This window comes from Ursus arctos, unplaced genomic scaffold (assembly GCF_023065955.2).
Source record: "Ursus arctos isolate Adak ecotype North America unplaced genomic scaffold, UrsArc2.0 scaffold_23, whole genome shotgun sequence".
NCBI classification, from domain to species: domain Eukaryota; kingdom Metazoa; phylum Chordata; class Mammalia; order Carnivora; family Ursidae; genus Ursus; species Ursus arctos.
The window spans coordinates 46,447,606-46,473,166 of NW_026622908.1; the positions used below are offsets into that span (position 1 = coordinate 46,447,606).

General features: G+C 63.2%; 1 protein-coding gene and 1 long non-coding RNA gene across 3 annotated transcripts; both read left to right on the forward strand.

Moving 5' to 3' along the window:
• Window positions 1-2,945: 2,945 nt before the first annotated feature.
• LOC130544672 (uncharacterized) lies at window positions 2,946-12,091 on the forward strand. The gene is made up of 2 exons (XR_008961134.1): window positions 2,946-4,051; window positions 5,034-12,091. It is a non-coding gene; the product is annotated as an uncharacterized LOC130544672 (long non-coding RNA).
• A 1,837-nt stretch (window positions 12,092-13,928) lies between these two features.
• On the forward strand, window positions 13,929-16,689 carry CDKN1C (cyclin dependent kinase inhibitor 1C). Of its 2 annotated transcripts, none has more exons than XM_026482930.4 (4): window positions 13,929-14,102; window positions 14,268-14,956; window positions 15,457-15,591; window positions 15,691-16,689. In XM_026482930.4, exons 2-3 carry the CDS (start codon window positions 14,299-14,301, stop codon window positions 15,588-15,590), a joined length of 792 nt encoding a protein of 263 aa, XP_026338715.1. In that variant the 5' UTR covers window positions 13,929-14,102; window positions 14,268-14,298; the 3' UTR covers window position 15,591; window positions 15,691-16,689. The 2 variants fall into 2 exon arrangements, with proteins under 2 accessions (XP_026338715.1, XP_026338714.1); XM_026482929.4 differs by having other exon boundaries at window positions 13,930-14,102; window positions 14,289-14,956; window positions 15,691-16,687.
• The last annotated feature ends 8,872 nt before the right edge of the window (window positions 16,690-25,561 follow it).

Consider the following 25,561-nt stretch of genomic DNA (forward strand, 5'->3'; position numbering starts at 1 on the left):
CAGGAGCATTTCTGGAAACAGTTCTGGGGCCCTCTCCCCACCTCCCCTTACAGACCAGTGGATGCCAATTCCTCATTTCACAGGGCTGCCACTCCACCCCCTTGGCCGGGGCCACCAGGGACCCACGGAAAGCAGGTACACCTGGTTTCAAGGGGTCCTTCAGGGGGACTTTGGGGCTGGGAAACGGGGTTTCTCACAGAATCAGATACAATTCCTTGATAAGAACCAGATGCTGGGGTAGGACGCTGAGGCTCCGCCCCCAGGGCCAGGCCACAAGCCCAAACGTCAAAGCCAAAGTCCCCTCAGCCTGTGTTAACTAGGGTACCAGGGACCCGGCTAGGTGGCGCCCTCTGCGGTGCCCAGGGACGGCTGGGTGGGTGGACCAAAGTCCGCATGTTAGGGGCCTGGGAGCCTGAGGCCTGCTGCGGGGCCTCTCAGGGCAGGGGCTAGCGGGCCCCACACCGCACCCCTGCACACAGCGGGCCTGCGTTTGAGGAAGAGCTCTGTCCGACAGTGCAAGTGGGGGACATGTGTCATATCTGAGGACGGAGTCCCCTCTTCTCTGCCCACATCATGGGTTGCGCTGACAGCCCGGAGTGGGGCAGGTGGACCAGCAGGGGTTTCCCGGAAGAACTGTACGGAAGGTCTGGCCTGGGGAAGACGGGGACACGGTGTCTGAGATTCGGGACCCCTGGAGGAGGACTGGAGTCCAGGTGGTTTTGTGCTCTGTAGGGGGCGGAGTGGGGGATGGGACTGTCCCCAGGAGGCTGCACACCCCCTAGGGCCTGTGGGCTCCCGCCTGGCTGCTTGCCACAGACCAGGCTTGGAGGTGGGGACATCATCTGGCTCCTTCTGGGTTCTCTGGGCAGGAGTTGGGGGTAAAGAGTCAGGAGACGGAGCGGGGAGAGTCTCCGGTCTGCCTCAGGGCGGGTGGGGGACGCTGAGGACACGGTGGAGCACGTGGGGTGGGCAGGAAGGCACTGGTTACTCACCTCTCCCTTCCTCCCGCGTCCAGCAGGGCCTTTGGAGGGTTTGGAACTGGTTGGAGCAGAAGTAATCGGCTCTAGCCTGAGTGTTTGTCATGAATGGGCTCCGTGTGGGCGGGGAGCTTCCTGGTCCCGAGACTGTGGGAAATCTGCCCCTTGGGCCGAAGGAGCAGAACCCGGAACTCTAGAATCCCTGACCCACTCTTTCTTCCCCAGAGTAGCCAGCCCCGCTCACTTAGCCACTCAACACACGCTCTGCACTTCCCCAGGGCCCACTCCCAGCCCCAGGTGATCCCAGCGCCCACCCCCCCAAACAGGCTGACGGTTCAGGGCGAGGCTGATCCAGGTCCACTGGAGGAATCAGGGGCGGGGTTAGGAGGCGACACTTCCAAGGAGCCTTAAGGATAAGCTAAGATTGGCCGGGTGCCGGAATGGCCTGCCAGGCTGAGAGGTGAGCCCAAGCTGGAGGTGTTTCGAAAACTGACAACCCTTGATGGGGTGGGGGCAAAGGTGTGTGTGGGGCAAGAGTTAATTCTGGGGAGGGGTGGTGAGGCCAGATCTCGGAGGGTCTCATTGGCCACAGTAAGGCCCAGGGGAGCCCCAGAGGGCTGGGAAGGGGAGGCACAGGGGGAGATGTGCCCTGGGGAGGGACCCTGTGGCTCAGGTGTGCTGGTGGGGGGAGACCCATGTGCGTCTCCCAGAGCTGGCAGGAGCCCGGGGCCCGCCCTGGCATCTGAACTGGTGGTGGGTCGCGGAACAGGCAGCCTCACTGAAGCCGATCGGCTTTTGTTGAATGCCGCTGCGTGCTGGGCTCTGTGTCGGCAGCTGGGGACACTCAGCCTGCAGATGGGACTGCCCTGGTGGGGCTTGCATTATCGTGAGCCTGAGAGTGCACGTGAGTTCATGCGTGTGTGCGTGCAGGTGCATGTATGTGTGTACGCACGCACATGCATGTGTGCATATATGTGTGCAGGTGTGCATGCATGCACGTGTGTGCGGGTGTGTGCGAGTTCGTGTGTGCGGGTGTGTGCATGTACTGCACATACGTGTGTGTGGGTGTGTGCGAGTACGTGTGCGCAGGTGTATGCATGTACTGCACATATGTGTGTGTGGGTGTGTGCGAGTACGTGTGCGCAGGTGTATGCATGTACTGCACATACGTGTGTGCGGGTGTGTGTGAGTACGTGTGCGCAGGTGTATGCATGTACTGCACATACGTGTGTGCGGGTGTGTGCGAGTACGTGTGTGCAGGTGTATGCATGTACTGCACATACGTGTGTGCGGGTGTGTGCGTGCATGTGTGCGTGTACGTGTGAGAGGCAGAGAATACCCCTGATGGGGGATGGGTACATTATACAGTGATTGTGAGCGTGGGCGTCGTGCTCTGTGGGCAGGGGAGCCCCTGCAGGGTTCTGAGCTTCCCTTACGTTCTTCTGGAAGGAGCCTCTGGCTGATGGGACAGGGGGGGCGTGGGTCAGCACGGGGTGCTTCTGCAGTCCCAACAGGGTGAGGTGGCAGCGGAGGCGGGGGTTGGGATGCCGCACACCCCGGGAAGGAGGAGCCGACAGGGTGTCCTGATGGACGGGGCGTGGCCGGGAGAGCACCTGCAGTACGGGCTGCCCTTAGCGGGGAGGTGGGGGTTCCTGGAAGGAGAACATGCTGGAACTCAGTGCTCAGGTGGGCAGAGACGTGGGTCAGCACACAGGTGCGGGAGCGTGAGGTTTGGGGCTGTGGTCTGAGCTGCAGGTTTGAAGTAGAGATGAGCGAGATCAGCGAGATGAGTCCCTTTGTGGGTCGACGAAGGGTCCACAGTGTTTATTACTTTTATTATCCCCCGAGGCCCACCTCAAATGTTCCCTCTTCAGGGATGCCCACAGGGTTTTGGCCAGGACCGGGGCGGGGCGGGGGGGTTGCAGAACCAGGCCCAGGGCGGGACCAGGCCCCAGGCCGGCTGGGATCTCGGCGCGCTGACGTGCAGTTTCAGGCCTCGGCCAGCAGGGGCGCCCGGACGCCCGCAGCAGATTCTGTGCTGTGGCCTCAGGCGGCCCCTCCCAACGTGGGGGAGGGGGTCGGACTTCCGCTCCCACTCGGTCGGGGGCCCTTGGAGTCAGAGCCTCACAAGGGGCACCCCAGCTCGCTGTGGGCATCCGGGCCGGCCTCAGCCCACCAGCTCCTTCCCAGAGGCCATCGGGTTTAGGGTCTTAGAGGGCAGAGTCCCTTTGCAGGTGCCACATGAGGGGCTGGCCTGGCAGGGGCCAAGGAAGCTTCCAGAGCTGAAATCTGTGAATAGGCTCCTAGGGTTGGGGTCTGGGCAGGTTCTCTGGAGCTGAGTGTCAGGTCAGTTCTTTTTTTTTAAGATTATTTATTTATTTATTCGACAGGATAGAGACAGCCAGCGAGAGAGGGAACACAAGCAGGGGGAGTGGGAGAGGAAGAAGCAGGCTCATAGTGGGGGAGCCTGATGTGGGGCTCGAAGGCAGATGCTTAACCGCTGTGCCACCCAGGCGCCCCATAGTTCTGACTCACTCTGTAGGTGGGTCTGTGGGATTGAAGCATGGCCATATCCCCCAGGGGAGGCTCTGCTGGCTAGTGGGGGCTTCTCCACTGGCCTCTAGTGATCCAGGGACCCCAGAGTCAGGTGGTAGGAGGGCAGAGGCCTGGGGTCCCGGGACGCATGAGCACTCACCTTGCACGCACCGAGCTCTGCTCTGCTCCTGGCTGTGTGTTGGGACACAGGGTCCCTCACGGGTGAGTGTGGGTCACTCACTCCTGGGGGCTCAACATAGCCAGTGGCCGTGACCAAGAAGGATGAAGGCCTCGTTGGGGCAGCATGTGCTCAGGCTGCTGTAGGCACCCACGTGGGAGGCCTGCAAACTGGGGACCTGGGACCCTCCAACGGGATGCAGTCTGGGATGGTCATGTCCCCTTCCTCCAGCCATGGTCCGGGGAAGCAGAGCAGCGGAGGAACAGGGGACCCCGTCCTGGGAAACACAGAGTTGGCATGAGGCGCCCGTTGCCCCCTCCGGCTTGGCACGAAGGTGTTTCTGGGACTTGGGGCTTTCCAGGTAAAAATGGGGACAGTTCCAGACAAACCCAGATGGCTGGTCACTTTCCCTTTATGGGTCCCTGGAGGCCAGACAGATTCATGCTGGACCTTGGCCTAGCGGAAGGGAGGGATGACGTTGGGGTAGGGGCAGCAGCATGGGGATGGGAACCACAGGGTCATGTGGGCCCCCCCTCCAGCCCCCTCGAGGGACGCCTCGTCCCAACTTCCGTACTCGGGAAGGAACAACAGCTTCAAAGGAGGGGTGTCCATCTGAGGAGGCCGTAGGGGAAGTGGCCAGCAGCTGATGGTCTGGCCTGGCAAGGACCTCCGAGGGGGAGTGGGAGGGCGGAAGGGCAGTCTGGACTCAGGAAGAGACGGGCCTTTGAACTTCCCAGGAGAGCAGGGCTCAGAGAGAGCAGCCCCACACCTGTTCACCAGGCGGCGGTGGGGAAACCAAGGCAGGAGACGTGGCAGAAGTACATTCCTCTTCCTGTGCTGCGGGCTTTGGTCCCCCAACAGGCACATGCCTGGGGGGCCTGGAGTTTTGCAAATGCCTCTTAGGTACCCGAAACTCCCTCAAGCACTGCCTCCTTCTGTCCTGGTCGCTCGTCCCCCAGCTGGAAGGGACAACGCCATGTTCTGACCATCCAGTCCCACACCCAGTGTCTTCTAGACCCTCTGTTCATTGGAAACCCGATAGAGAATCCATTCAGAAAGGAGCAGGAAGAACTTCCAGAAAGCCGGAAGTCACAAGCCCATGCACTCCTGCCTAACCTGGAGATCCCCTTGGCCGCCATCCGGCCACCTTCCCCTGCCTGGATGGCACTTTTAAGGCGTCTGGCTATTTGGTGTCTGCTGGGGGTGGCCACACGGACATCCCAAGAAGGGAGAAGCTGCAGCCTCCCTTCTGTGCCCTGGGAACCCTGGAACCTGGCTGGGAGAGATTCTAGGGGACCTGGTGCCTTCCGCCCCAAGGCCCCTGGTCCCCTGCTCTGTTCCAGGGATGGCTGGCTCTTGCACACATTTCGGAGAAAGTGAAGAAGAGGGAGCGACAGCCCCAGCGTCTCACCCTGCCACTTACCCCCGCGGGACTCAGCACAAGTCCTAGCCCTGAAAATCCTCCTGGAGCCTGTCCCATCAAGCAGTTAGCCCCTCCGCAGGCCAGCAGCCTCAAACCTGCCCTGACTGATTGACCTGTTTCGGACTCTAGCCACCAGCCTGGAAGGCCCTGGGGGATGGGAGGGCCCCCCTGAGGTCCCAGGGAACACTCCTGGCCTAGAACCTGATTGGACAGTGGAAGAGGAGGAGGGCCGCTCAAGGTCACACTGCCACCAGGAGCCTGCCAGGCTACCGTAGCTAAAGTCCACCCCAAAGCGGTCGCTGGCTTCACTATTTTCCATAATCAGCGTCCAGAGCATCTGGGGAAGGGGGCCCAGCTGTAAAGTCCCAGCAGCCGGTGTGCTTGTGAGGTCTGTGCTCAGGGTGGAGCCCAGGGGCTCCGCCCGGGGCTCCGCAGTCAGCCCCCCTGGGCTGGCATCTCCATGACTTACCAGGTCTGGACAAGGGGCTTGTCCTCTCAAGGCTGTATCCCCACCTGTGAAATGGACAAGACTAGTCTCTACCGTCCCGGAGGTTTAGTGAGATAGTGGGCATGTAAGGTACACGGCATGGGGCTCCCCAGCCCGGCACAGAGAGGGTGCCGCCGGCAGCAGTGGGGTACCAACCAGTGTCCAGCCGGGGCTGGCTGAGGACATTGCTGAGCGCTGGGTCTCTGAATGTTCGATGGACGCAGGCCCACTAGAGTCGTGGCCACCTGCATTCCGTGGACCCCCTGGACTCTGGAGGGGGTGGTGGTGCTGTCCAGCCTGCCGAGTGTGTAAATACCATTCCATCCTGCCTGACAAGGTATTAGGGAATGCACATGGCTGGGTGGGGGGGACCTGTATGTGCCTGTGTTGGGGCTCAGTCCCCCCACCAGCCCACATCCCTGCGCTCAGAGCAAATGTCCAGTTTACATTACAGTGGCAGCTGGGGGGGCCGCTGGTGTCGGGCTGTGCTTCCCCACCCCTCCAGGTCTGCAGAGAGACAGTGACGAGGGGGAGGGTGCTGGCTGCTGTGCCGGGCATGTGCGGACATGGCCCTGAGCTTCCCCAGGGGCCTTGCAGAGGAGAAAGCAGAGGTAGAGAGAGGTTAAGCGACTTGCCCATGGTCACCCAGCCAGTAAGAGGCAGTTGCTCTGTCTGACTCTGAAGCCCCAAGGTTTGTGCCTCGGGCAGGCAGTGCCCCCTACCTTGCCCCCTGCTCCAACCCCCTTGCCACATGAATGCTGCTGGCATGGAGTGGCCAGAGTTGGAAAAGCCAAGTGGCTGCCAGCAGGAATCCGGGCCCACCAACACTCTGGGGGTAGCTGTGGGCTGTGGCCATACCCTCTGTCCCCCCAGCAAAGGCCTGCTGCCTGCTCCCCTCCCACCGGCCCTCCAGAACCTCCTGGTACCATTCTCCCCGATGCCTCCTGCCCTCTGCTTCGTCACGCCCCATAACCCAGGGGCCCAGCTCTCTCACCCCTCGTCCTTCCGGGCCCCCAGCCCCTGCCCTGGCCTGGGGCACCATCATTTCCTGCCTGCCTGACTTCAGTGATTCCTCACCCCCACTTCCGACCTCTGCTCACGGCACCTGCGTCCACCATTAAATCTCAGGACCCTGGACCCTAAGTCAGAAGCCTCCAAGGCTCCTTGACGCCCTCAAGATGTGACCAGCTGCTGGGCTGGAGTCCCAGGCCCCACACGCCCAGCCCCTGAGGCCCTCTCCGGCACTCCGGTTCATTCTGGCCTCTCTTGGTACCAGCCGTGACCGGCTTTGCCACCTCCCCGCCTGGGACCCCCGCTCTTCCCAGGATGCCCCCTCCTCATCCTGAACCTGGTGTGGGCTCTGCTGGGGGCTCCTGCTGTACGCCACTTCCCACCACCCTAGCACAGACCCCCCTGCCGTGGTGGAGGCCGCGGGCGGCTTGGAGGCAGACCCAGGCCTTCCCCCTGGCCCACGGGCTCCCTTCAGTTGCAGGCTGATCTGTGGGGGGCAGCTGGCCGAGCCTGTGGGCACAGGCCTCTCTTCGGGCTGGCTCTCCTCTCTGCCGCTCGCCGGCTGGGGCCCCGGCTCCCAGCCCAGAGATGGAGTTATGGTCCCTGGATCAGTGGGCACAGTTTGAGAAGCTCCTGGAGCCGGGGAGCTCCTGACGACCAAAGGTGCCGTGTGAGTCCTCACTTTGGGTCTTTACCCTGGTGGGCTCTCCCTGCCCCCTGCCCCCCTACCCACTGGAGACAGGAGAAGCCATGTGTTATTTTCCAGACCCCCCAACACCTAGGCGTGATTTCACCCTGCCCAGCCCTGACTGGCCACATTGGGCAGCCCCCGTTTAGGCTTGAGGAGACTTGAGGCCCAGAGAGCAAGGCCCTTCCTTGCCCTAGGTCCCCACCAGGGGAGTGATGAATGGGGTGGGCTGAGGGCTGCTCTGGGGTCCCCCTGGGCTCTCTTTCCCAGGCCCCAGCCTGTGGCCGGCGGGTGGGCTTCTGGCTGCAGTGTCGTGCACGGACACCAGGGGGCAGCAGGCGTCCAGCTTTCTGCCTCAGGGCCTGCGGCTGGCCGCCCCGGGGCTGTCACCTCTGATGCCTCAGCAGATCCCCAAACCATGCCTGGGCCATGGAGGGAGGGAGGGGATAGGCATCCCTTCTGCTGAGCCCCTACCCTGTGTGGCCTGCAGGGCGCTGGGGAGGACTGGCCGGGGCTAGGCCACTTCTACCTCCTGGCCTGTCTCCACCAACCACGGCTCACCTTGGACACCGGCTGGGGGGAGGGGATGGGAAGTGTGGTGAATGAATGAAGGGTGGGAGGCTCCCTGGCCCTGAGCACCGGACTTGCTCTGGGAGCTGGCTCAGGGCTGTCCCCGGAGCGGGGAGCGGAGCTCACACACTGCCCGGCCCGGCACACGTTGTGTCATGCTTGCTCCCCTGAGGCCCAGGGAGACACCCCCTCGCGGGCATGTGAGCTCCTGGGGCCTCGTGGGCATGTGAGCTCCTGCCTCTTGCCTTGTCCCGGGGTGGCGTGGGGGCACAGAGGGGGGCCTTCGCGGCTCCTCCCTGGCTTTCAGGCTCTTCTCAGAGGGAGGGTGGGTGTGTTGGAAGCAGGGTGGGAGCTGGTGTCCCCTGTGGACAGGAGATGCTGACTCATGGGGTCCCCACTAGCTCAAGGAGACTGGGCAGGAAGTCGGGGGCGCCCGCTCACCCGGCTTCATTTTTCCTGGTCTTTCCTTGGCAGAGTGAGCCTCTGAGCCCCGGGGACCTGCCCAGTCTGTGTCCTGTGGGTGCAGAGGAGGAGGGAGGCCTGGTGGGGCTCCGAGCCGACCACAGGGTGTCCTAAGACCCGTCTGCAAGCCCGCCCCCTACCCTGGGAACCCTCCCCAGCGCTGGAGGTTCTGTCTGGAGCCTAGGATACCCCATGGTCAAGGGCCTCCTGGGACGGTCAGTGCTGAAACCGGAACAGCCCTGGGCAAGCTGGGAGGGGGTGGTTCTTCTGCCCGAGACTCCGAGGGGAAGGGGCCCCTGGTGCGTTGTGGGGACTGGGCAGGGGAGCGCTCACGTCCAGGGCTGTTCCCTGCTCCCTCCACGCCTCCCCCAGGGCCTGCCCAGCCCCTCCTGCTAATTCCCGGGGAGTGAGGACCCCCGGCCCGGCCCAGACGGGAGCACAAGGCAGCCCCTGTAATCCGAGCTTTGGATTCCCGTTGTGCGGCATGTGGACGCGTCACCGGAGGGAGGCCGGCACCTGCGGAGGACGTGCCTGGCAGCAGCCCCGAGAACAGCCCGTCCTGGGGGGGCTGGGGGCGGGGCGAGCTGAGCGCGGGAAGTCGGTGCGGGGAGGAAAGTTCTCGCTGGGCCGGCGCTGGGCCCTGGGCCAAGTGTGCTAGGAAACCCCCCCTCCCGCCAGCCCCAGCTCAGAGCTGGGCTGGCTGCCTGTCGCTGGAGGCTGGCTAGTTAATCTGTAACTCTCCACACTCCTCGGGGCCTCCCGGCCTCATCTTATGGAGGAGAAGGTGAGGCTCCGAGGGGCGGCAGGCTCCTCAAGGGGTCTGGCCAGGCCTGTCCAGGCCCACTGTGGGGTGCTGTGGCACGGGGCCGAGGGCTGGTAACCCTGCCTGGGGCCTTGGGGGAGAGGGTGGGGAATGGACAGGGCAGTGGGCCTTTGCCCTGGTGAGGTACACAGTGGACAGGCCAAGATCCACACGGGAGAGGGCAGACTGGGCTGGGCAAGAGGTTGGTCATCTCCCTGATGGGAGGCGCCTGTGGGGTCTGCCCTCCCGGGACAGGGCCACAGGCCCTACAAATGGCTAGCTCTGGCGGGGGAGATTAACCCCGGGGCTCTTGCTTTCCTTCCTCTCATGCTTTCGTGCTCACTGGCCCCTCATGGAAGGCCAGTGAGGGTCTCAGGGCCAGAGAAAGGCACCCATCTGCTGGCCTGGAGCAATGAGTGGTGGTTCGACCTCTCTGAGCTCTTCTGAGCCTCTGCTTCCTCCCTTGCAAAACAGGCATCAAAACGCCTCCCAGTATGGGTTCTTGGAAGGATTAAGTGAGCAAGGAGCTGAGCCCCAGTGCAGGGTGGGCTCAAGGTGGCCGGGGCTGTCAGCCTGGGGAACGTCCCTTGTCGCCTGCAGCGCAGTCCGGGAGGGCTGCAGACAGACGCCCCTTGCAGACTCCCTGGGAGCAGGCGTGGGCGGGCCCCAGGACACAGGCTGCCCTCCTGGGTTTCCAGAATCAGCTCCAGGCGGCTCTCCAGGAGGAGGGAGCTTTGGGACACCCGGAGTGGAAGTCAGCCACCAGGCGGCAGCACGTGGCTGAGGTGGGAGCTTCCCGGCCCGCCCAGCTCGGCCACTCGCAGGGGCAAGAGAGTCTCCCCATTGAGCCTCAGTTTCCTGGACTGCAAAAGGGGCTGCTCCCTCAGCACTGGGGGCACTGCCAGGGGAAACAGCCCTGCGAGGCCTGGGTTATGGGGTCAGCTGCCTTAAGCACCAAGGTTTTCAATCTGCCCAGGCCTGTCTCCTCATCTAGAAAATGACACCCCAAACAGGGCCGTGCCACGCAGGGGAGTTGGGGTGGGCAGCGCTGGCGGCCAGAACAAACAAGCCCCCGAGTGTTAGTTTATTTCCCACTCCCACCTCGGTCAGGTGGGTGTGCCGAGTGAGCTCCTGGCTCTGCTCCCTGTAGTCATTCAGGGCTTTGGCTACCCAGGGGCTCTGCTGTCCCCAGAAGTCCCTCCCTGGACCCCCCCCCCCCATGGCTGGCGGAGTGGGGGCGGGAGGGGGCAGGATACCTTGGTGGGTTTGGATGGGCCCCGGGCTGGAGGTGGTGGGTGCACTCTTGCTCCTGCCTGTGGCCAGCACTGCTTGTGTGGCCCCCCAGCTGCCAAGGGGCTGGGAATGTGGTCTTTGTTCTGTTCGTTCAGAGGAAGAGGAAACGGTTTGGGGAACACAGTGCTTTTGCTTGGTAGCGACGGGGTAGTGAGTTCAGAGAGGTGTGCTGGGGAGCCAGCAGGGGGCTGGGTGCTCCCGGGCTCCCCCACTCCCTCCTGGGCAGGATTTGGGGTGCTTGGGCGTCCTGGGAGCCTGTCCTTGCTGGTTCCCGGGGACCAGCACCCCCTCTCTGGTTCTGCAGCAACACAGAGACAAACTTTGTTCCTTTTGTTTCCTTTTCTCCTTCGGATATATTTTTAATTACAAAAGTAGAGCTTGGTTATTGTACTCAGACAGATGTTTGCACTCTTGGGGGGTGGGACCCTTGGAGTGGAGGCCTGGGCCTTCTCTCAGACTCCCAGCCCCTCCGCCCCTCAGCTGTCGTCCCCCAGGTCTGTCCCCAGCTCGGGGAAGGGACCCAGCCCCACTGTTGGGACTGGCAGGTCAATAAGCCAACGGGTACCATCCTTGACCAGACTCAGGGTCACATACTCAGAGAAGGTCACCTCCCTGCCCTAACAAGGCCAGGAGGGGTGGTGTCCCCATGGCCTTCGAGAAAGAGAAGCAGAAAGCCTGGAGGGAAAGCAAGGAGAAAGCCAGGCAGCTGGAGGAGGTGAGTCAAACCTTGCTCCCTCCCCCACGCTGTGCGGCCCTGGTGTCTTCCCCAGGCTCCTGCTATCGGCTCAGTCCCCCTCCCTTTCCTGCGCCACAGGTGAGGCCCAACAAGGGGGTGCAGGAAAGCCATCCTGGGCTGCGCTTGGCACCAGCGAAGGGAAGCCACTAATGCCACACTGTGTGACATGAGGTGTGGGGGCCTGCCACTCCCAGTCCTTGGAGGCAGGACTCAATGTCACCACCATCCGTTATGCTTGTCACTGAGGGGGGGGCGCTGGGATGCACCTGTCTGAGCTCGGCTGGCGCCCATGGAGGTGGCAGGATGGGCACCAAAGGCAATGGGAATGGCCCTCTAAGCCCACTCCCCTCCCCCGCCCTGGACAGGGCTTGGGGAGGGCAAGGTCGCACAGGGCCTGGTGCAGGCTAGGTTTACAAAGCACCTACTAGGTCCTCTGCCCTCAGGGAACTGAGGGCAGACAGGTGTTCACAGCACCAGGCAGTCTCTGCTAGGGAGGAGAGCTCGGGCTCCCCTGAGTGTCTGGACCGGGGGCTGGGAGTGGGGTGGCTTCCTTCCTCAAGGAAGGGGGCCGGCCTGGAGGCTGAATCTGGGCTGGGGGTGGGCTGCTTCCCCAGCCCGCCCTCCTGGACAGCTGGAGCCAGGGCATCCGGACCTCTCGGGAAATCCTGGGGGCCACCTGGTTCCACATTTTGTGGTCACTACCGGCTGTGGCACTGGGGAAGCTGGTGTGACCTTGGCATCAGGGCTGGGCCAGGCTCTGCCTCCTTTTAGCCCCAGGGCAGGTGACATCAGCCTGGTGTGAGGAGACCACAGAGCTTGGGGGACCTTTCTCAGTTCCTCTTTGTGTTCCTGAAGATACAAAACTGTAACATCTCAATACTTGTGAGAAATGTGGAATCCAGTGCACAGAACAGAATAAAAATCAATCATGAACCATCGCTTGGTCCTGCTATCAAGATCCCAGCACCCTGCCCTGTCCCCCCCACCCCCCGCCTCTGCCTCTGCACCAATGCGCTCTCCTGTTTGACTCATCCCCTCACTTCAACCCTTCCCTACTCCGGACCCAGGATACCTCCTCCAGGACACATTTGCACACTATCACACTGCCCCATCCCTGGGGAGTCCCGGAACACACCTGACCCTGTGGGGGAGGTGGTCTGGTTGGGGTCGGGTTAGCCTTATTTTTCTCGCTGGGCTCATGGGCTCACCTGGGACGGGCTGACAGCTCAGGGTTCTGCTGGACCCTCCAACAGGTGCCTGACCCTCCCCACCCCCCAGCCCAGGGCTGCTCTGAGCTTGGGTGGGGGTCGGGGGAGGGGGGTGGCTGGCTGGAGGCCTTTCCTAGGCTCCCTGCCCCACAACAGGCTGGGCCAAACGGAAAGATGCAAAAAGTAATGGTCTCCCATGGCCTGGTCCTGCTGGGATGAGAGCCACCAGGGAGGACCTGGGGCTGTGGCAAGGCCGGGAGTGTGGGGGAGAAGGGGTGTGGGTCCTGGCAGGTCCTTCCCTTTCCCCTGTCACCTGGAGTAGCGCCCTCTGGCTCGCGTGCCCCATCATTCTCAGGGCGTGTTCTCTCCCCAAAACCAACAATATTTATTGGGCACGACGAGGGGGTGCTGGACTTCCAGGATGGGGGACAGGTAAAACTCCTACAGCAGCTAGACTGGGGCTGCCCACCGCTCACCCCCACCTCCCACCTGGGGGTTCCCTGTGTGATAGGGGATAAAGCTGGCCCAGAGGACCAGTATACCCAGTCAAGTCCCTAGGCTAGGCAGGGCCAGGCCCACCCCTCTGGAGAAGCCTCTAGTACCCTGTCCAATCCCCCATCCGGTACAACAGCCTCCAGCCAGTCTGGGCAGTCAGACCTCTGGCATTGTGTGGCCCAAGCCTTGAGCGGCCTGCCAAGCCTGAGAGGTGCTGGGCACCTGGTCCACGACGTGGTGGGCATAGCCCCGAATGGGCTCCCCCTGTTTCCCATCCACTGAGCAGGGCTGGGCAGGCCCCAAGAACTCAGGACTCCAGGGGCTGAGAGCCGGCTCTCCAAGGTGTCTGAGACTTCGCCCTTGGGGGCGGCGGTGGGAAGAGTGCTTCGAGGGCCTTAGGGGCAGCAGGTGTGTTAGGGCTCCAGGTGCGCGCAACCCCGCCAGGGACTCAAGCCCCGGGCGCAGCAGGCCGCGCGGGGCAAGCGAAGACCCCGTCTGGCTCCAGCTAGGGACGAGATGCCCGCGGCGGGTTCAAGCCCCGTCAGCTGGCGCTGGAGGCCCAATGGTGAGCGCGGGCGGCGGGGCTGGCGCCCCAGGGGGGCGAGTCGGAACTGGCCGGACGCCGGGCCCCGCCGCGCCGAGGAGGGCGCGCCGGCCGAGGGGGCGCCCGCGCCACCGCCGCCGCCGCCTCGCAGCCCCCGCCAGCAGACAAAGGAGCCGGAGGGGGGCGGACGGGGGGGGGGGATGGGGCGAGGGGGCGGGGCGCCGCGGTGTCACGTTACCGCCCGCAGCGCCCTTTAACTCCGGTCCCGCCCCGCTCACCGGCCCCCGCCCGCCGCCGCGCGCGGCCCGCGCCCCGCCAATCGGCCCGCGCGCCCCGCCCCGCCCTCGGGTGGGTGTGTGCACGCGGCCAATGGGCGGTGCGCGGGGGCCGGGCCGCCAGCGGGGCGGGGGCAGAGCGACGCGGGCCAATCGCCGCGGTGTTGTTGAAACTGAAAATACTACATTATGCTAATCGCGGCGAGGCCCCCGCACGGGGGGGGGGTGGGGTGGGACCCTCGCGTATAAAGGGGCGCGCGAGGGCTGGGCGTTCCACAGGCCAAGTGCTCTGCGCTCGGTAGGTGCCAACCAGGCCCGAACGAGCCGAGCGGGCGAGGACAGGCACTGAGGGGGCGCGGCCGCCGGCCGGACGACACTGCAAGCGAGACTCAGGAGCAGCCCAGGGCCCGACAGCCAGGTAGCCGCCGCGCCCGCCCTCCCGCCGCGTCCCTTTGCAAATGCGGACTCCGACTGCGCGGGGTCTCACTTGCGCCCGGCCTCCGCCCTCCTCTTCTCTCTTCCTCCTCCTCCTCTTCCTCTCCTGTCCTCTCCCGCGGCCCCGGCCCGCGCTGCCCCGGGCCAGGTTCGACGTGTGTCTCCGCAGCGCATTGGCAATGGAGCGCCTTGTCGCCCGCCGCACCTTTCCCCTGTTCGCGCGCACCAGCGCCTGCCGCAGCCTCTTCGGGCCGGTGGACCACGAGGAGCTGAGTCGCGAGCTGCAGATCCGCCTGGCCGAGCTGAGTGCCGAGGACCAGCGCCGCTGGGACTACAACTTCCAGCAGGACGTGCCACTGCGCGGCCCCGGGCGCCTGCAGTGGACCGAGGTGGACAGCGACTCCGTGCCCGCCTTCTACCGCGAGACGGTGCAGGTGGGGCGCTGCCGCCTGCTCCTGGCGCCCCGGCCCCGCCCGGAGGGCGCAGGCGATAGCCCGCCCCCCGCGCCGCTGGCCGAAGAGCCCCTCGACGGCCTCGGGGAGGCGCCGGCGCCGCCGTCCGGCGGCCCGGTGGTGGCTCCCGCCCCGGCCCAAGCCGCGGCGCCGCAGGAGAGCGATGAGCAGGAGGCGGTCCCGCCGCCGCGCAGCCAGGAGCCCCTCGCCGAGCCGCTGCACTCAGGGATTTCGGGGCGCCCCGCGCCGGGCACTGCCGCTGCCACCGGTGGCGCCGCCGCCGCCCCCAATGCTGCCGCCGCCACAGCCGCTGGCGGGGCTGTTGCCACCACCGCTGCCGCCGGAGGCGCCGCGATCAAGAAGCTGCCCGGGCCTCTCATCTCCGGTGAGTCCCGCGCGGCCCCGCCCCGGCCCGGCCCGGCCCTGCTTTGTCCGGCCGGCCGGGCTCCCCCGGCCTCGGGGGCCTCACTTGGTTCCCGCCTCCTCCCGTGGCATTAAAGGGCCAGCAGCGCGCAGGGCGCGGCTGCGCCCGCACCCCGTCCCGCCCTGTTGTTGTGCTCCCGAGTGGCTGGCGCGGGAGGGATGGCAGAGCGCGCGCTCGGGCCCCCTTGGGCGCGCGATCCTCGCTCTGGCCGCGGGAGCCCCTCCCCGGGCGCGGCTGGCGCGGCTGGCGCGGCGCGGAGGGGGTTAAGCGCGGCGGCAGCCCCGGGGGGCTTGGCCGCGGGACAAGGAGAAATGCTTACACAGCACATTGCGCGGGCGACGTAAACAAAGCTGACCCGCCGCGGACCTCGACGCGGGCGGGGACGGCGCCCCCACCCCGGCCCCCTCTTGGGTTCCCCGGCCGACCCCGCCCTGACCGGCTGCGCGCGCTGTCGCCCGCAGATTTCTTCGCCAAACGCAAGAGACCCGCGCCCGAGGCCAAGGCGTCGAACGAGGTTCCTGCGGGATGCGCCGCCCCTGGCGCCGCTCCAGCCGTAGGCTCGGCGGAGCAGACCCCGCGCAAGCGGCTGCGATGAGGTGGGTACGGCCCCGCGCGCGCTGGGCGGGGAGGGGTCGCCCCGCGGGGTCCTCGCGGCCACTCTGTCTGCTGTCGCTGACCGCGCCTCTCTCCCGCAGCGTCGCGCGTAAAGAGCCCTGAGGGAGCCCGCTGGGCAGCGGACAGGACAGGAGCGCGGGGCCTCGGCTGGGACCGTCCATGTAGCAGCAACCGGCGGCAGCTGCCACCGAGCAGCGTTCGGTTTCGTGTTTAAAAGTTAAAAACTGTGCAATGTATTAATAACGTCTTTTATATCTAAATGTATTCTGCACGAGGAGTACACTGGTCCCAAGGTGTAAAGCTTTAAGAGTCATTTATATAAAATGTTTAATCTCTGCTGAAACTCAGTGCAAAAAAATGAAAAAAGAAAAAAAAAAGGAAAAAAGAAAAAAACATGTATATTTGTACAAAAAGTTTTTAAAGTTATACTAACTTATATTTTCTATTTATGTCGAGGCGTGGGCCGCTCTGCCACGCGATAGCTCGGTTATTGGTTATGCCAAAGGCACGTCACCGCATCTGATTATCGACAAATGTAAATTTATTTTTATAGCGGACTCTGGGGGGAGGGGGTCGCTCACAAGCTGTAGCTGCCGTACAAGCCCATCTAGTTAGCAGTTCTCTTCGCGCTTTCGCTGTCTCTTTTTATTATTATGATTATTTTAAACTTGAAGACAAATCTGTTAAAATGGTTCCTGAGCCGTCTGCACCACTGCCCCGGCCCCTCGTCCGCCGGGTTCTAAATAAAGAGGCCGAAAAACGCTGCAAGTCAGCTCCGTGTGTGCGTGAACTGCCTCCAGCTTCCTTCTCTAGCACCCCCAGAAGTTAGGGAGATAGGACAGTGGACACAGGGGGCAGCCCAGCTACTTTCTAGGCCGTCCGCGCCAAAGCGACAGGGACTTTCTCCTGGTAGGGCAGGCCCACTACCACCTGCTGCAGGCCCCTAACTTAGGGATGAGCGGCCCCGCCCTCTCTCTGCCACCCCTCCCCCCGCCCCCCTCGAGTGCGGGGCTGTGCGCCGAGACTGGGGGCGGCGGGGGGGGGGTGCTTACTGCTTCCCCTGCTCGAGGGAAGCCACCCACACTCCAGCCGCCCTGGGCTGAGTCCAGATGGGACTCAGGTGGGCACTTGCGGGGGAGGGGGGGGCTGGGCCAACGCCCATCCCCCAATGACTACCGCTGTGTCGGCGCCTGGGGACAGGGGCTTTCCATTCTTAAGGCCTCTCACAAGGTGGAGCCCCAATGGAGCTCTGAGGTTCCCAGCTTCACGGGCCGGGGTCCACCAGGGTCGGGCCAGAAGATCCCCTAAGGGGTTGTGGGCCTGCTCGCGCTCGCAGTGGGGGAGGGGCAGCCCAAAGGCCTGCGAGGGAGGGGGGCAGGGGAGGGGCCAGGTGGGGGTGGGGAGGGGTGGGCTGCCACCGAGGAGGAACTCGAGGTCGGATCACCCGCGTGCACCCACTGGCCTTCTGGTTTCAAAGTACTCCCTTTCAGTCGAAAAGAGGAGGTTTATTTTATTTTATTTTTTTATAGCTGACCTATAAACCTCTGCAAATTATGGCTTACAATGGAAAGGATGACGCGAGGTAGCACACACTGAGGGCTAGCGGTATCCGCGCCGGTGCCTTGGGCCAGGAGAGGCGATTGAAGTTAACCGTTTTGGGGCCTTAGGCAGCACTGATCGTGGGCTCAGGGACAAAGGCGGGGCTCAGCCCTTGAGTCCCAAGATGCATCTAGACTTGTAATTAACTTCACCTGCCCCCCAGTGCCTAGAAGGGCCTGGAGGAGGGAGCTGGGGGCGGACAGGTCACTGAGAAATGCCCCTGCAGTGAGAGTCGGGGGGGGGGGCAGCCCCCTCCAGCTTGCTATCAGCCTGATTACAACCTGGGAATTAGGCCTGTATAGACCTGACATCAGGCTTCAAGCCTCTCCCCGCACCCACCCGTGTGACCACGGCCTGGTGGAGAGGAAGGACGATGGCAGTGGAGGCATGAGTGGGGGGCTGCTGGGCCCGGCCCCGGGCAGAGAGGCCCCTATCCTCTACCTAATCTGGGAGGGGAGGGGCCCCTCACAGTCCCCGAGCACAGCGTGTGTGCCAGGGCTGCGGCCCACGCGTCCCCCTGCCTTCCTGCTGTCACCCAAAGGTGGCTTTCTCCAAAGCAGGGTGAGGGCTGCCTCCCGATGCGAACAGTGCTACGGTTTCTAGAGATGGACCCCCTGCCCCCCAGTGGGAGCTGGTAGCAAACACCTAGAGGTTGCCCCCACTGGGAAAGAGCATTGGATTTGGAGTCACTCCAGTGACCCTGGGCCCACGTGGTCCAGGCAAGCCCTTCTTTCCCTCGGTGGGTCTCCGTTTCCTGCCTTTGGTGCCCTGGGGTTGTCATAGGAGGACATTTTGGACCAAATAACATCTGGTGGCCCCCAGCTCTCTTCTCATCTGCACTTCTGACAGAGAGAATGGGCGTGCGCCCTGCTGTCAGGATGGGCCCTTTCCTCTCCGGACCCCCAGGCCCTGCCCAAGCCCGGAGTAGCTGGGAGCAGGCTGGCAGCCAGCACACGGGTGGGGGGCATGTGCCCTCAATCAGGGGCCGGCCCCAGCTTCCCTGGGGATCTGTGATGATAACAATAATGTCATATATATAATGCAGCCACAGCCAGGACAAGCAGCGTCAGGGCCCTAATGCACTGGCTGAGCACAGGTCAGCCAGACCCTACCGTGCAGGCCCACCATGGGCCCGCTCTGTCCGAGGAGGAAGCGGAGGCAGGGGGCAGGCTACCAGAGGGAGGGCGAGTCACTGACCTGGGCAGGGCTGCCTTGTACCGCCTGTCCCTCGGAAGGCAGGCACGAGGTGGGGAAGGGAGCCAGGCCCCTGGGGCTGCAGGAGGGGAGTGTGAGCTCACACGCACAAAGCCTGGAGCGCTGTGCCAGGCACACGCAGTAGGCATGCGGTGGGCGCCAGGGGCTCAGACGGTGTGTCTTCTGCGGGCTCCCCCAGACACTGAGCACGTGCTGCAAGCCAGGCACCGTGCTAGGCTCAGGCCATGCGGCAGCTTCCTGCGGACCGGACTGGGGGGACAGAATGTAGAGCCTGTAACCTGCAAGCCAACCGGGCAGACCGGGCAGCGGTGGGCAGGGGAGCTGCAGGACGGGAGGGCACCGTGTGCGCAGGGGGGACCGTGAGTGTGTCTGAGCCGGAGGGTCTGAATGAGGCAGGAGAGCGGGGTGAGTGGGCCGCTCGGGGGTCTCTTCTGGCCCCCGGGGCCCTCGGCCGGCCTGGCCCCCTGCTGGGTGTTGGGCCCACACGTGGTTGCCACATTATTTCACGGGACAGTGCCTTCTGGGGTGTGGCTGCCCAGCCTCCCCACTCCCTGTCTTTTCCCTCTGGTCTTCTGGACCCTCCTGGGTCTGATGGGCTGGGGTCAGAGGTTGGATTTTATCTGTAGGCGGTGGGGAGCCCCTGGGGTGACAGAAGGTGCTGAGGCTGCCGGGTGGGGAGGGAGGCAAGGGTCGGCGAGGGGCTCCGGCGGCCATCGGCAGAGGCACCCGTCTGGGAACTTTGCCAAGGGCCTCCAGCGTGCCACACGCTGCTCTGAGCACCAGAGACACGGCGGTGAATGAGGGACTAGTCTGTCCCTGCTCGCGGGAGCTGCTGCTACAGCAGGAGGTGACGCCGTGAAACGTGTCAGGTGAGCCAGGCAGAGGGGGTCGTGTCGCCGGCCGCCAAGCTGAGCCCCTGTGCCGGGGCAGAGGGCGGGGGCTGCCGTTAAAGCAGGCTGGGCCAGGCCGTCTCCCTTCAGCCCCCCAGCAGGTGACCTGCGAGCTTGACGGCCGGGGGGTGGGGGGGCACACGCCCAGAGGATTAACTGGCAGAGGAGTTGTGGGCAGAGGGCGCAGCCAGTGCGAAGGCCCAGAGGCCTGGAGTGTTCATGGAGTAATGGGCCAGAGGGGCTAGGGTGCGAGGTGGGGTCCAGAGAGCCGAGCTGGACAAGCAGGGCGGGTGAGTAGGACTTGCTGGTGGGCTGGAGGGGGTGTGGGAAAACAGGGGGGAAGGCCTCTGTGGTTGGGGTTCCCATAAGTGCGAATGGGGGTCGTTCTCAGAGCTGAGGAAGCCTTCACAGAGAGGGGGAGAGCAGAGACAGGGCCCCTTCTTTTGGACATAAATTGTCATCCAGGCCCTTCCCTGCCCCGATTCCCATTCTCACCAGGCCTGTGGACCCCAGGACGTGTGTTTAGTGCTCAACCCTGCCAAGGAGGAGTTAGCATGCACAAGTGAGGACGGGACGTTCAGACATGCAGGCCACGAGCCTGGCAGCCAGCCAGGACACAACTCGCCCCCAAGCTCAGAGTGCTGTTTCTTAAAAATACAGTATTATTAATGTATTTAATTATCAGTATGTATAATATATACATAATCGCATTATGTATAATGTAATTAATTATTAAAAATACACCATTATTAACTGAAGTCGGTATTTTATATAAGAGGTCACTCCCGGTGGTGTGTGTCCTGCGGGTTCGGACAAAGCGTGATGACACGTGTCCGCCACCACAGTGTCACGTGAAGTGGGGTCCCTGCCCTAAACCCTCCATGCACCCTGCCTGTTCATCCCTCCCCCCCCCCCAAACCCTGACAACCACTGATCTCTGTCCCGTCTCCCTAGTTCTGCCTTTTCCGGAATGTCGCAGAGCCGGGGTCGCGGCATGTGGCCCTCTCGGACCGGCTTCTCTCACCCACTGGTGCACGTCGACGGTTCCCCCGTGACCGTTCACGGCTCGAGAGCTCAATACCCCGTTGGCTGGATGGACCACGGTTTTCCGTCCTCCTGCCTCCTGAAGGGCTTCTTGGTTGCTTCCAACTTTGGGCAGTTACGGATCAAGCTGTGCGGGTTTCTGGTGTGGACATTCTTCACTCTGCTGGGTACATAGCAGGGAGCGAGACTGCTGGGCTGTGTGGGAAGATTGTGCTGAGTTTTGTAAGAAACCGCCGCCCCACTCTGCGCTCCCACCAGCAGTGAATGAGAGTTTCTGTCCAACACACTGACCGCTAGGTTTTAGGTGAATTAAAAAAAAAGAAAGAAAGAAAGAAAAAGAAACTTCACCACAATTTAGACACAACAAGGACAAAGCATAGTTAAAAATGCCCACAGACGATAGTGAGCACCTTGCGGGTTCCACCGGGCTGGGACGGAGCCCTGAGCGGGTGGTCAGCTCCTGGTCCAGTTGGCTCGGGTGGACTGTACTGTCGTCCAAACATTTGCTGCCCTGCCTTGGGGGAGGATTCTACATCTCCGGCAGGTTGGGACCAGACTTGGCCACGTGACTTGCTCCAGCTGATGAAATGGGCTCGGTGTGGCGTGCGTGTGGCCAGGGGCTGCCGTAGGGTGCCACCATCTCCCCTCTCCACCAGGAGACCTGCAGGGTCCCGACAGAGGCTGCTCCTTCCAACGACGGGCGGTGCAGCCCAGCCGCAGCCCACCGGGGTGGGACGGTCACAGTGTGCAGGTGGCATCAGCCCGTGGAGCTGTTTGTTACTCGGCCTGAAGCTCACCGCGATGACAGTGACAGCTTCTTTCAAGATCCCAACTCACCATTTTAGGTTTCCAGGAACAACACGAGGGCCGGGTGGCATCGTCAGGGTGTCCTGGATGCTTGGACACATGTCCGGAGGTGATGGACACTCCTCGGTGGGCACTGCGCTCAATGCCTGCCGGGTGCTCGCTCTGTACCGTCTCGTGGAAGGGCTGGAGGCCGAGTCTTTGAGCTCGGCAGGGCTCCCATCCCCTTTGCTGTCTTCTGTACTGGGTGTGCTTTAAACGGTGTCCGGGAGGGGAGGCAGAGAGTGGCCGGGCAGAGGGGCTGCATGTGGACGAATGGCACGTGGTGAATGTGGACGTTCGCACGGTGTGTGACAGGCACCCCGCTTCTGCCCACATCGCTGCGTGTGATGGCCGTGTGTTCGTCTCCACCGCCGGGATTAGTCCCCCTGAGCATTCCTGGGGCAGCAGAACCACTAACAAGCTTCCGAATGAATGAAATCCCATGCAAGCCCCCCACCCCTGTCCCCTACCCCTGCGTGGAGTGGCTGGGCTGTGCCGGGCCCGGGCTCTGGCAGCCCGACTCACGTCCACAAGCCACAGCGTGGACAGGCCGTGTCAGTGTTGGGACTAAGGCATCGATCCACCTCTGCTGGGGGCCTGGCAGCTGGTGGCTCAGGTGAGGTGCTCTCCAGGGCTGGCTCTCGGGGGGGGAGAGAGCTGCCTTGGCCGGAGTCGGAGTCGTGACCCCTTCCCACAGGTGCCCACCTCCAATGACCAGGGGATGCAGGGGACAGAGCCCGGCCCCTTGCCTGGAGCACACAACTCCAAGCGACGGTCCCAGGGCTCCCGGGGCGTCCATCTCCCCCTCCCCCTCCTCTTACCTCCCCGAGGGGTGCGCCCAAGAGCATCCCTGACGGAGCCCCTGCACCTGCATGCACGCCCACGGACACACGGACACACAGACACACAGACAGATGGATACACACACATGTACACAGACGCACACAGACCCAGAGGCACACGGAGACCTACACGTGCACACGCACACACACATACACGTTCAGTGATTCTTTTTTTTTCTTTGACGAAGGAGGGAAAACATCAACTTTGGGACTTGGGCACAGACTCAAAGACGGAGCCGTGTGCCCACGGGCATGACTACGAAGGCCCAGCGTCCCTTCCCGGTGTTATTTAAGCCCCGGTGTGAGTGTTCCAGGGGTGGTGGAGACGCAGATGATATTTGAGATACGCTCTCTGAAATATGAAATGGAAAGGCCGCGGCGGCCTGAGTGGCGTCTGCTTTGATCTTAGCTGGTGTCTGGAGGCCCTCGGGTGGGTCCTCCTCAGGGCGCTTCCATGCCAGCGGCCCTGAAGCGTGACCGCGACGGTACTCTGCCGTGTTGGGGGCGTAAAGTCAGGTGAGCGTGGGCAGCCGGTACCTTCTCTTCCACTGGCACGAGAACACCTGTTCCAATTATTTCCCGCCAAGTAAGAACTACCCTGGTGCTTTGCGGTTTGAAACAACGGTCTTGTTTATACCCGTGATGGAATTTGGGAAGTGTCAGCAGGTAGCTCGGCTCTGTTCTGCGGGCATCAGCGAGGGGCTTGACTTGGGGATGGGGGGTCAACCTGCAAGCTGGTTCACTCCCGTGCCTGGCCTAGCGGACCGGCGGCCGCCGGGGGGCCTCTGCCCCTCCTCCTGGGGCTTCTCCACGGCCCCCTGGGGCTTCCTCACGGCGTGGCTGCGGGGTTCGGGGGGCACCGTCCCGGGAGCCGGCAGGAGCCGCGGCCGCTGCCCCCCCCAGCTGCCCCCGCTGCCCCCGTCGCACAGCAGCATCTCTGCCTCATGAGGCGGCGCCGCGACTTCGGACGCTGCTGGGACGCAAGGGCGGGCCCCTGGGCTCTGCTTCTCCAGAGAGCTCGCGGCCACCGTGGCCACCACCCCTCCTGGAGCCCCGGGCCCCGTGCCCAGCACACGTGCAGGTTTACTGCAGGACTCGCGCACCAACGATTACCTCGACTAGAATCAACCTTGTTTTCCTTTCGCAGGGATTTTCAGGAACGCAGAGAGTTGGGCCACGGAGTACCTCCTGGGTGTGAGCTGACGCGCCCCCAGGGCTGGGGTGTCCTCCGACATCAGAGCTGGGCGCAGCCCGGGGCGGAGCGCTGTGCTCGTGCGTTCGGCGGCGCGGACCCCTCCTCTCCAAGGCCGCGGACGTGGCCCCGTGACGACACCTGAGAAGCCCTCTGCCTTCCTTCACTGAAGGCACGTGCATTTACACACGTGTGCAGGTGGGCACGGGTCACACTGTAACGTACGTTCATATGATGCATGGATTGTGCACACACACACACGTGCATTACCCCCCCACACCGTGCATCACACACACACCGTGTATTACTCTCACACACACTGTATTATGCACACGTACTGTGTTACGCGCACACACACTGTAGTACACGCATGCATTCACATGCTTTCTTCTCAGTAACCTTGCAGCTGAGTGTGAACTTCCTGAACAATAGTTACAGTATCGTTGCAGGTGCTAGAGGATCCTGGCGGGAGGTAATCCTCACGGGCAGAGTCACGGAACAGCGCCGTGGGCTCCGTGGACTCAGCTGCTGGTGCCGATGGTCATTAACATTTTTCTAATCTTGTTGATTTGTTTCCTTCTCCAGCTTTGAACTTTTTTTAAACTGGATCCTAGAGCCCGTGTCCTCCCACAGGCACATCTGTCCTTGTAACGGGAGCGGGCCTCGTTCCCGCAGGTGCAGCCTGGACCCACGTTGCCAAGGGGGTGCCTCTCCCTTCCCTGCCTTCCGTGGTCCGCCCTCCAGCTTCGACCCGGAACCATGCCTTTCCACCTTATTCCGGAACACTGTGGCTTCCAGGGAAGGCTCCACGCTTTGTTCGAAAACGACACAAATCTGCTGCTGACCTCATGCCATGCCAGGTTCCCCGAGACCCCTCGTGGGGACCCGTCCAATGATGTCCTACGTCAGGTAGTCATCACCACCAGGAGGGCCTCACTGCTTTCTGGCTGCTTCTGAGGCACGCTGCCCACGGCGGACAGGCCCTGCATGTAGAGGCCATCCCACGGTTGCCCTGGAGCCCTGGAGTTTCAGCCTTTTGCTACTTGTTGGGACCTTTTTTGAGCCATTGGCCCGTCTCTGGTGACCGCAATCATATAACATGGAAGTGTCACATGGACGCACCATTGTGCGCAGACCGACGGCAGAAAGCACGTCTGCAGAGAGCTGATGGGTGGCTGTTCGGCCACACTGCCTGGCCCTTCGAGCACAACGGGGTCACGTGGGTGGTGTGTGTGGGGACACAGATCGTCTCCCTTCCCCTTGAAAGTGCTACCTCCCTGAGCCTACTTCCCAGAGGGGCTCCTGGGGCACTGCGAGGCAATCATCGGGTGGTCTTGGGGACCCACGTGCAGGGGCTGGGTTTGGGGTGGCTGGCTCGTGGCCGACGTAGAGAGCAGGCAGGGAGTTTGTACCAACTGCACCTCGGGGACTCCGGGGGCCCTCCCAACTCGTTGCGGGTGGGCAGCAAGGGCAGGGGAGCAGCAGGCGTGGGGGAGGCGGGGGGTGCGGGTGGGGGTCATGACCAACACTGGCTGTCTTCCTGATTATTTTCCATTCCAGACTTCCCCCTCCTTGCTGGGCTCTGACCCCGGCCCCTACTGGTCTCTCTGGGGTGGGGCCTCTCCATGGTGAGGGAAGCAAAGGATGAGCCCCCTCCCCTCTCTGAGCCTTGGTTTCCCCTCTAGGAAAGAAGAGCGGGGGGCCCCTGAGGCCCGTCTAGTTCAACATTCTTCAGGTCTCTGAAGCCCACGGTGGTTTGAAATCCGTACCCCTCTGGGGCTGGTGTGGACCCCACCCCTTGGCCCTCCTGGATTCGGGCTTGGAAGACCTCATTGGCCCCTGGAATGGGAAGGAGCCCCCCACCCTGGAGGTCCTGGGCTTTGGTTCTAATGGTCATGCGGTTTATTACCCAAGCCCGGCACTTTACTCTCGGCCCTGAGAACCGGCCGTGGTGGCAAAGCAGGATGGCAGAGGCCAGGGGGAGTCCACCTGCCACCGGCTGTCCACCGATGGAGGCTAGGTGGGTCGGGTGTTGCTCCTCCAGGCACACCCCCAACAGGCGGGGCCCGGAGCGGCTGCCCCACAGCCTCAGCCACGCCAGCGCCTGGCTCTGGCCCTTGTGGGGTCTACATGTGGGTTGAGACAAAGGCAAGTGTCTGTCTTCTCTGTTGTCCGGTGCAAACCTCCCTCAGCCACTGCTTTCCTGTGCCAGGAGATCTCTTTTTGGTCTAATATACCCCAAAGGGGCTGGGGCTGTGACCTGTGTGACAGCACCTGGTTCCCAGCCTGCCCTGAAGATATTCCCAGTGGTGCTGCTGGTGCT